The following is an 11,305-nucleotide window of genomic DNA, read 5'->3' on the forward strand; positions in this document are numbered from 1 at the left end:
GTTTCCCTGATTGCCAAGATTTGGTATAACAATTTTCAAAAGCCAAAAGTCTTCGTTATTATTTTAAAATCTGTGATTTTAATACATTTCTGTGAGATTCAATTTCTGTTTAGTCTTTTCTTCTTTATAGTCATATGACATCCCTGCAGCATACATATCCTGATAGCTGAGGTTGTCCTGAAAAAAGTGACGTCTATAACTTGATTGTGCATAACAGGGTTGAGGTTATACAAGCATCATATGGAGCTAAAAGAGTCTCATTAAAGATAAATGCACACACTACATTCACATATGCACACACAGGATTCATACATGCACACACATGATTCATAAATACACACACAGGATACACAAATGCGCACAAAATTCACAAATACAAAATTTAAAAAGCACAGAAGATTCACAAATGCATACAACATTCAGAAATGCATACACAATTCAGAAATGCACAGGACAAGATTCAGAAATGTTTTTCTGATGCACACACAAATATATCTTGATTTACAAACTGCTTGCAGTCTGTGAACTTCACTGCATTTGTGTGTGAATTTTGAGACTGCCCTGACTTGGCTCGACACACAAATGCCTTTTTTTAAACAGGGAATGATCTACAACCAATCAGATATCTCCCTTGTTTTAGCCAATCACAAGAACGCACACCACATGGGGGATTGTTTACTTATAAGCCAATCACATGAACGCGTTCACACAGCGCTATATGAATGTGGGTGGAGTCATCCATTCTCGTAGTAATTCACGTGATGTTTTGCTCAAACAGTCAACAGGAGCTCCAAACAGTCAGACGAGAAAGCGGCAAACTCCTTACCCAGTGAAAGTCACCGTTTCTCGGTTATTGGACGACCGGGGCTCCGGAGCTGGCTGGCTGCCAGCTGCCGGCATAACTTTCGTATATTTACAGTTTGAATTTCGTCATGCCACTTATAGAACATCTACCCCAAGGTCTTATGAAGCTACCTATGGTGTCCGATTTCAATTTAATGCATTTTTGTGAACATTAGGGGTCTCCTTAGGAGGAGCTGCTAGCTAGGCTAGCTATGTGTTCCATTTAATCCTATGGGAAAGATCGTTGCTACACTTTCGACATAATTTTTGTATATTTACAGTTTGAATTTCGTCATGCCACTTATAGAACATCTACCCCAAGGTCTTATAAAGCTAACAATGGTGTCCGATTTCAATGTAATGCTTTTTTGTAAACATTAGGGGTTTCGTTTCAGAGGTCTAAGAGGAGGCTAGCTAGCTCTCATTGATAGAGCTCCATCCAGCCGCAGGCTTATCAATGAGACTCGCGGATAAGAGACGTTTATTTCTATGATCGTTTGTTTAAATAACTCAACACACATATCCATTATGAGATTAACTGGAACCTGTGGTAAGAGATTGCGGGCGTAACAAGCTCGCTGACCGCGCTCTCACTCACACACAGCGGCCATTTTGCAGGAAGAGAGGAGCTGCAGGCCTTGGAGCTCTGTCAGGGCAGCGGCATTTGGTAGTCCATTAACCCAAAAAACGGTGACTTTGCACAGGTATGGAGTGCCGTGGGCTGCCAGCCGTGACGGAGCTCCATCTACCTCCCAGTAGGCCGGGCGGCGAGGCAGCAACACAGGCAGCACCGGCCGCTGAACTCCCGACACACAGTCGGACAAAATTTGCAATTAGCCATCAATTGTCGTAAAACGGCCCATATTTGACCTCTACAGAGTTGATTTCTCGCCTAAAATGTTGTCAGAAGTGAATTTAATGATGAATAAGATGGTGAAAATTGTTAAAAATGTCCCATTGTTGGTTGTTGCTCCGTCTGCAAGTTCCGAGTTGGCAGTGGGCGTGACTTATAAGTTCGACCAATGACTCCTACACCACATTCATATAGCGCTGTGTGAACGCGTTCATGTGATTGGCTTATAAGTAAACAATCCCCCACATGGGGTGCGTTCTTGTGATTGGCTAAAACAAGGGAGATATCTGATTGGTTGCAGAACATTCCCTGTTTAAAAAAAGGCATTTGTGTGTCGAGCCAAGTCAGGGCAGTCTCAAAATTCACACACAAATGCAGTGAAGTTCACAGACCGCAAGCAGTTTGTAAATCAAGATATATTTGTGTGTGCATCAGAAATACATTTCTGAATCTTGTCCTGTGCATTTCTGAATCTTGTGTGCATTTGTAAATGTTGTTTGCATTTCTGAATTTTGTGTGCATTTCTGAATTTTGTGTGCATTTCTGAATTTTGTATGCATTTGTGAATCTTCTGTGCTTTTTAAATTTTGTGTGTGTATTTGTGAAATTTGTGCGCATTTGTGTATCCTGTGTGTGTATTTATGAATCATGTGTGTGCATGTATGAATCCTGTGTGTGCATATGTGAATGTAGTGTGTGCATTTATCTTTATTGAGACTCTTTTAGCTCCATAGCATCATTACACAAGACCAGGCAACCAAAGATTGGAAAAAATGGCTTAGACTCCAGGGATTAACTCCAAATAGAGCTTTCTCTCCCACAGACAGCATTATTTTCTCAATTGCCTGAAACAACTCGCCCACATTGCTGTTTGAATTTCCAGCCCAGTTTTGAATTTGTGCTGCCAGTGCCTTTAGGTGCTGCCTGAGCAAGCACAGTCTGTCCGCCCAGCGGCTAGTTTGGCACGCCCTCAAACAAAGCCAGTTAGAGCAGAGGACATGGAGATATCTTCATGTTGATTGTTGCAGTGTGCTTTTGGTGCAAAAGCATATTACTTCAAAAGGAGGAAGAAATAACGAGTCAGTAGCTAAAATGTATTTATACCACTATTATTCAGCAGTAGAACCCCAGCATTTTTTGTGTTTTATTCATTTTACTAAGGACTGCTTCGTGAACCGCGCACAGTGAATGTTCCCAGCGTTTGCTCCTAAAAGGCCGGTCAGCTGTAACGTTAGGCCTCGGCTACGTTGCTAACGTTAGCTTGTGCTAAATAGTTTTGCTTGTTTTGCCCAGTAAAGCAATAAACAGTTAAAGTTTACCCAAAATAACAAAACCTACATAACCAAAGACAAACAAATAATGCAGCTAAGGGAATTAACTGTTAAAAACAAGGACACAATGGAGCTGCAAAGAAGGGACAGGGAACTGAGAGGCTAACTCAGGAAGGCAAAGGATGCACACAAGTGCCACCTGATTAAACAATGGTTCGCCACCAAACAAAAGGAAGCACAAGGTGACTCAGTACTTGAACTGGGGACCCTCAATTCCTTTCCTGTGAAGCCCACAGCAAACCCTATGCTGGGCCCCACAGTCCCCAAAGCCGTGCTACCCAGTCCAAGCAGGGAGGAGCCAGACGTGGTCATGACAGACCATTTCAGGCAGAGGCGCTGCAGCAATGGGCAGTATGAGAAACATTATGGGCCCTATTTTAACGATGTAAGCGCACGGTGTGAAGAGCCTGGCGCAGTTGCATTTAGGGCGTGTACAAATCCACTTTTGCTAGTTTAACGACAGAAAAATGGGTCCGTGCACCAGACGCATGGTTCAAAAGGGTTGTACTTAGTGTCTTAATTAATCATAGGTGTGTTTTTGGCGTAGCATGCAATAAACCAATAAGAGTCATCTCCCATTCCCCTTACAAGCCAGGTGCGTTTGTACCTTGGCGCATTGCTATTAAGAAGGAGGATTTGCTAAGCAGGAAGGAGAGATTTTCATGAGAAGAAACTGATCTGCTTGTGCATGAAATGAAAGCGCACAAGCAGATCATATAATACTATTTCACATTGTAATCATTTTATTTTTAATCTTTTGCATGTTTGTGTGCTGCTGCACGTCCCTGTGTGTGTAACAAGCATAGTGTGCGCGTGCTGTCCACGAGCCTAGATGCATTTTACTAAAGCGCTGTTAAAATAACAATGAAATGCTGCGTTATTGACTTTAGATCAGGTTTTTGTTGGTCAATGGTGCGATTACTTTCCGCTGCCTCAAGATAGCAATGAATGCACCTGAACACACCTCCCTGTAAGACCAGCACGCCCATGGGCGCACAGATGGGCGCAGGTGCATTTACTATTTAAACGACATGGGCGCTGGATGGGAAATTGACAACTGCGTCGGTCTTAAACTAGCAAAGACATTTTCGTCGGGCTTTGCGCTGTGCCAGGTGCAAGATAGGGCCCAATGTGTTTTTGAACATCAAAGCATTTAAACCTATTCTAGTAGACTCCAAGAGTACAAATATCACGCTGAATAGGAGTATAATAGGGTCTCTTTGGGATGTAACAAACAGAACAGGCAGTAATAGTAAAATATTGGTTTCTGTGCCCAGAGATAATTTCCTTAAATTTAAAAATAAAAGTGTTCAAAATACAGTGCATCGTCCTTTTCTTGGCTGAATGTCATGAGCCCGGCGCTGCAAGCATTGTTTAAGAAGGAGCTGTGCAAACGGTAACACCGGTGTCATGGGAATATTAAAAAATAAAAGGTGTATCTTAAAGATGATATGTATAGATGTTTTCTATATATTTCTATATATTTTATATATGTATAGATTCAATTTGCATCAATGTATTAGATGGTTGATCATTAAATCAATGTATTGATATTAGGAGTGTGACAAGACAATCTGCACACGAGACGATACTGGGTTCACAAGAATGAGAAAAGATTTTAACAATATTTTAAAGAAAACTTGAATGAAAAAATATGACTAATAAAATATGGAGGACCTCCAGGGACATGAAAAATTTAAATAGAGCATTTCTTCATTTAATATTTAATTGTACATCAAAACAGGAATGAATGAATGAATGAATAAATGTATGAATAGTTTATTTTGAACATACAAAAAAAATACTTAAAGTGCAAGACACAAAGTATTTCAATTTAAAAAAAAAGAAGCAAAAATAAGCAAAATAAATGAGTATTCTTAAATAAATACTATTGTCCGAAAAGGAGTAGGAAGAAGCAAAATGCTTTTCTGGTCCAACCCTTTTTGGAATTAATGACTGGTTTTCAAGATTTTTAAAGTTAAAATAAATACATAATTTAAAAATACATTGATAGATTTAAGATTAAAACTAAATAAAACTAAAATGAAAAATAAACTATAAAAGCATTTAAAAATCTATTTAAAAAAACAGGAATTATTAGTTGAATTAAAAAAACAAATTAAGAATAGAGCTTTTATTAAGCCATTTAAAAGAGTTCCTTTTCTCATTCTCAAATCCATTTCCTTGCTGCTTTTCCTTAATCAATTCAATTTTATTTATAGTGTCAAATCATAACAGGGGTTATCTCATGACACTTTCCAGATAGTAGGTCTAGACCAAACTCTATAATTTACAAAGACCCAACAATTCCCCCCATGAGCAAGCATTTGGTGCGACAGTGGTGAGGAACAACTTCCTTAAAACAGGCAGTAAATCTCGGACAGGCCCTGACTCTTGGTGGGCGGCCATCCGATTGGGACACAAAGACACTGATACAGATATAGAGAAATATGATTAATAATTATAGCAGTTGGTATGGTGAACAGTGGCAATTATAGTAACAATAAAGATAATAGAACTATGACTATAGAACTACTACTACTTAATAAAAGTTGTAGAAGTGCAGGGCGTTATCCAATTCAAAATTTGATTTGCTAAATTATTTAGCCTTTCTGTGACATTTGGAGGCCTTGTGCTGGTTGGGAAAACAAGGCAAATTAGCATGGGAACAAGCTCTCTGATTGGCGAACACCTGGCCCATCATATTCATAGTTTTCGTGGAGACCTGAAGGGCAAAACACACTGGGAACTCCATAGAGCTACTGTACAAGCCTCTTTTACAACCCACAAGTGCTGTGACTCACTGTGACTTAAACAAGCTGCAAAGGCGATGTAGTTTCGCTCCATCCGCACTGCAGCTCAGCTAGTGTGTTGGAGCTGAGTTCCACTCTCTGTGAAACATGCAGAGGACAGAGAAGCTCGAGCAAACATGCTCTCAGGTACCGAAATTTGGCACCAATTGATTTAGGGTGAATCGGTCCTAGTTAGTACCAGCGTAATTCTGCACTTCGCGAGACAACTTTTTACCTTGACAAGAAATATCACGTTTTAATATCGCACCTTTAATTAATATATATTGATTGATCGTTACAACCCTACTACCAGCGAAACACTATGGCGCCATAGTGTTTCATAAAGTTTCGCTGTGTCCAGCAGCAGCAGATTTGACATTTTTGGCAGTTTTGGCAGCGCCTTTCAGGATGCACTGTGCTGATTACGATACAGCGCCACCACATCGGCAACGGCGTAATTGCTACAATTTACATATCCACTAAGTGCAAAGCTTGTTAGAAAATAGTGTTTCCATGAAGACCTGTCAGAGTTTAGGCGAGAACAGAAGGTAGGGCAAAATTTCACTGAGGTGGCAGCCTCTATGCAGGAAAAACCCTGACTAACATCTGGCTTTTGTCAGTGGTAAATGTTACAATTGGCATTCATTCCCAGGACAAATGACTCTGCAGTAGTAACAGGTATTTATCGGCTCCAACTCCAATCGGCAGATGTTCATCCCTTTTTGTTGGTGACTTTGAACTTGACATACCACAAAAAAAAATGCATACTCGTCTAATGGCAATGGGAATGAAGACTTTTGCCTTTTTTATTGGGTTTTACTACATTTACAAAACCTGCATATATGCTTTTGGTGGAAAAAGGGTATAAGGGTAGACTAAAGATTAGAGACACCCTTCAGTATAACACTATATAATTAAATGGCACCACAAACTACACAGGAGCCTCAAAATTGAGCATAAAGTAAAACACTTACAGACTACTTGCGGTTCCACTTCCTGGTTGTCATCAGCTTCGTGGGGGCAGTGGAAAGGTAAAAGGTTGTTCTGCAGCAGTTGGGACAGTGCTGTCTGGCACAGGAGGGCACTGAGGCCTGCAGGAGCACCCCTGAACCAACAAAGACAAGCAGAAATACATGTGTACGTTGTCAAGATCTGAACATGACTATTTTCACCAAACTTTACACAGGGCACCGCCATAACAAAATTGTTGCTGTTTATGAAATGTCATAAAGTCGTAATTACACGACTCTGCAGAGCCGTCTGCTCTATTGAAGTCAAGCGAACAGTCATCCCATAGATATACATACATACATACATACATAGATACCAAATTCCCCTCTGCTGTTGGAACGATACCAAAGATCCTCTATACCAGGGGTTTTCAAATTGGGTGAATGTGAGCCTCCCCTTAGAGTAGGTAAGGACAGCCGGGCCCCCCCTTCCCCAAAATCCCGTCCGCCTGCCCTAACCCACACACTCTGCAGTAAATGCCATCTTTTGTGTGTTTGATGAGTTTCAATAACAACTGATAAAATGTAAATATTTTTTAATATTGTATTTGAAGACGTTTTATTTCCACAACTTTTTTAAAAGTGCATCAAATAATTTCCAACTTCATGCAGGCCTAATTGAGGCTACTTTTAAAATCACTGAACATCAGTGGGCCTATCCACAAGTCAACAAAAAATGCTTAACATGTGTAATCGGCAAGTTAGATGGCAGCAACATTTGGCCTAATCATAACTGGCCTGGCAACCCAAAGGCCAAGGTTTTGTTTCCAGATATGTGTGGCGACTTATGATGTGGGGTGTCTGGGGGTCCACCCCCCGAAAATTTTGAGCATTAAACACTTAATTTCATGCATTCTGGTGAATTTGTATACCCCTATTTCGCCCTTTTTCTGAATTAATATGCTGGAATTATCTTTATGTAAAGGGAAACATATTACAATCCAAACCTAAAAACATAATGGAATATATTGCAGTAAGACTCTCAGGCATTCTATATTGCTATTTATTCTCCTTTGGATTGACTCTTCTAATTATATCTGAGTCAGCACACATGTAGGTTAGGCATAATTTACTCCTCCCTCTTCTTTTGCATCTTTTGTTTGGGAAGTAACCTCCGTAAATGTGCATATGACAATTATTCACCTCAATTATACATTATTCATTTTAATTTATTAATAAACCCCTGGACTGTAGTATTTCAGATGTTTGAGCAAGATTTCTGCTCATGTCCAAAACTTTGTGCACATTCAAAATATAACTCATCCCATCTGTGTTCTCTGAGGTTTGGAGGAGTCCTGATATTTTGTGAAAAATAAAGTTATAATAGCCTATTACAAGAATAAAGTCACTATATTTACACAGCTAAAAGACATTTAGCATCACAGAGATTAGTTTTGTCAGGGCGTTCACGAATGTTAGTTGACGTTAGCTTCTCTGTGTTGCCAGATCTCGCGAGAGTTTGGTCCTGAGACAGAAACAGGTCTCAAACTAAGTAAATTTTCTCCTGATGTGTCCATCTGAAAAATGCCATTTTATTGTCAGAATGTTCTGGAGAGATGTGGCTTGTGAAACATTGCTCCAATATTTACCTTGGTGACTATGGGGTGAAAGAATCACTCATAATCTGTATTCATGTTCACTTCTCCCGTTGAAATCAACACACTCAGTACCTGCCGCTAGTCTCCTAAAAGAGGCGTGGACGTGGTGGAATCCACGTGACACAGATACAGGAAACTACTCTGAGTTGGGGCGTCTAGGTTCTAAACTGTCTCTGACGATACATCGACGCGGTCTTTTCTCGCTGTATTTCAAACCGATTTACAAGTGGTTTGCTTCGCTACAGATGCCAGACGTGTATTTACGGTATAGGACACTTTTTTTTTTACTTTATTTTCCAGGTTTTCACAGTATAATTGTACAAACAACAACCCTGATCCCACCCACCCAAGGGTACACATAATACATACACAGACACACACAGTCAAAGAAAGAGGGAAAAAAAAATAAATAAATAAAAAAAATAAAATAAAATATAAAATAAAAAGTCTGCCACCTTTTAGGCAAAATTTAACATTATGAAAGACACCCTATACATTTTGTTAGTGAATGACTAATCATTAATAATGCAATTGTACTGCACCCAGCGCCGCACCAGTCCAGCTGACATGTGTGCAATTCAGGATCAAGAGAAGGGCAGATTGTCTGCGAATTGTAGAAAAGGACTCCAGGTGATATGGAATCTATCAGAGGATTTACCCCTAGAGTATCTCAGTTTTTCTAGGGGTAGAAAAGCAAGGACTTCTCTTACCCAGCAAAGGAAAGATGGGGGATTAGCAGACTTCCATTGCCGCAGGATAAGTCTCCTAGCTAAAAGTGAAGCAAATGCAATGGCACGCGTCTGGGATGTAGAGATCTGAACCTCCCCAACAGTAACACCAAAGACAGTGGTGATAGGGTCTGGTGGGATGAGCCTGCCACACATATGTGTAAAAGCCTCAAATATCTAGGTCCAGAAATGTGTCACTGCTGGGCAGGACCAGAACATATGCCCTAGTAGCTAAACCTCATCAAACATCTCAAACAATGTAGGTCAGTTTTGGATAAATGGCAGCCAACCGATCCCTAGAGAGATGAATCCTGTGTAGGATCTTAAATTGTATCAGGTTGTGTCTAAGACACAGCAAAGAAATATGGATGAAATCTAGGCTACCTTCCCAGATCTGTGCTGAGAGTTGGACGCCAAGGTCCTGTTCCCAGGCGCATCTAGTCTTCTCTATTGAAGGCATACTGAAATTTAGAATGATGTTGCCCTTAAGGGTTGGGTTACGCCCAAGTATTTTATCAAGCAAATCATTATTAGATAGATGTGGGAATGGGTAGTGTTCTCTGGCAAAACTACAGGCCTGTAGGTATCTGAAGAAATGAACCTGAGGTAATGTAAAATCCTTACGCAAAGTCTCAAATGAAATGAAGGTGTTGCCTACAAATAGAACTTTGAAAAACACTATGCCACTATCATACCAATAGCGAAAAGCTGAGTCAGATTGTGCAGCAGGGAAAATATTGTGAATCAGGGGCATAAAGCCACTTGTATGAGTAAGATTAAGGCGTTTCCTGAATTGGCGCCATATTCTGAGAGAATGTTTTGTCACAAGATTTGAAGAAGAGTAGTTAGATTTTTTTGAAAAGGAAGTGCAAAGGCTAGGTAATGGTGAAAAAGAGGGACATATTTCAGTTTCCATGGCAACCCAAGTAGGGCTTTGCCCTGTTCTAAATTATGTAATCCAATAGGGCAATTTGGAGAGATTGGCTGCCCAGTAGTATAACATGAAGTTGGGAAGTGCAAGTCCGCCAACTGATTTAGGCATCTCTAAAATAGGCCTTCTTGCTCTTGGGACAGATTTGTTCCAGATAAATTATGAAATATGTGAATTCAGATCTTAAACAGTGGTAGCATTTGAAAAGCATACAAAAATTGAGGAAGGACTGTCATTTTCACAGTGTTGACAAGGCCTGCTAGAGAGGAAAAATTCAACTTGTAACCAGATATCCTTTTAACATAATGTAGTAGATGAGTAACGTAAGGTAAGGAAGCTGTAGGGTTAGAAAGGTACAAAAGAAGGTCATCAGCATAAAGTGAAACCTTGTGGGTAAAGCTGACAATAGAGTTCCGGCATTGTTAGGGGGAACAATGCCAGGAACTCTATTGTCAGCTCTGACAGCTATGGTCAGAGGTTCAATTGCTAAGTTAAACAAAAAAGGTGACAATCAGCAGCCCTGCCTCAGAGAAAAAAGAAATTTGAATTTATACTAGAAAATGCATTTCCTGCAGAAAATGCGTGGGAATGCTGAATAGCTGAATTGCTAAAGCTAAACTGGATTAATAGCTTAAATCAGTAAGAAAAAGTTGAAGTAGTGAGAATAGTTGACAAAGTATGAATGGTTTCAATTAACATGAATTTCATTAAAAAGTTGAATAACACCACTAATATATAAAAGAATTTATTTTCTAACTGAAATTATGATTAATTCTGGAAGACTTACAAATGCTATGAGAAACAGTATGAAAATGCAGAAATATGAAATAAATTGTTTGAAAAATCTCAAATGGATTGCACTGCACTGCTGAAAAACTTGGACGTTGAAATATAAAATTGTCAGTTGGTAGATTAACTGCATTACTTTATTAAGCTAAGAGCTGAAATACATTTGTAGAAAAGCTGGAAGCTAAACTGTAATACTGTCAAAAGTGGAAGTTCAAAAAAATTGACTAAAAAGGCTAAAAGTATAAATACTTTGTATAATTATCAGCATAGAACAAAAAAGCATGACCCTAAAGAGCAAAGATAATTTTTTAAGGCTCTGCACTCTACTTTATGACATCATCCACTCTAGCTCACGCAATACACACTCATTAGAAATGCAGAAAAATCCTGAAATGATCACTAAACTTAAACAGCTTTTTCACAAAAACTG

General features: G+C 39.5%; 1 protein-coding gene across 1 annotated transcript in view; it reads right to left on the bottom strand.

Annotated features, from left to right (window-relative positions):
• Window positions 1-7,016, bottom strand: part of ppm1f (protein phosphatase, Mg2+/Mn2+ dependent, 1F) — a 31,201-nt gene extending 24,185 nt beyond the window's left edge. Inside the window, exon 1 of the mRNA XM_031303794.2 lies at window positions 6,794-7,016. Coding sequence (XP_031159654.1) covers window positions 6,794-7,016 — 223 coding nt within the window. The remainder of the gene's footprint in view (window positions 1-6,793) is intronic.
• Between the last annotated feature and the right edge of the window lie 4,289 nt (window positions 7,017-11,305).

This window comes from Sander lucioperca, chromosome 17 (genome assembly GCF_008315115.2).
Source record: "Sander lucioperca isolate FBNREF2018 chromosome 17, SLUC_FBN_1.2, whole genome shotgun sequence".
In the NCBI taxonomy this organism is placed as follows: domain Eukaryota; kingdom Metazoa; phylum Chordata; class Actinopteri; order Perciformes; family Percidae; genus Sander; species Sander lucioperca.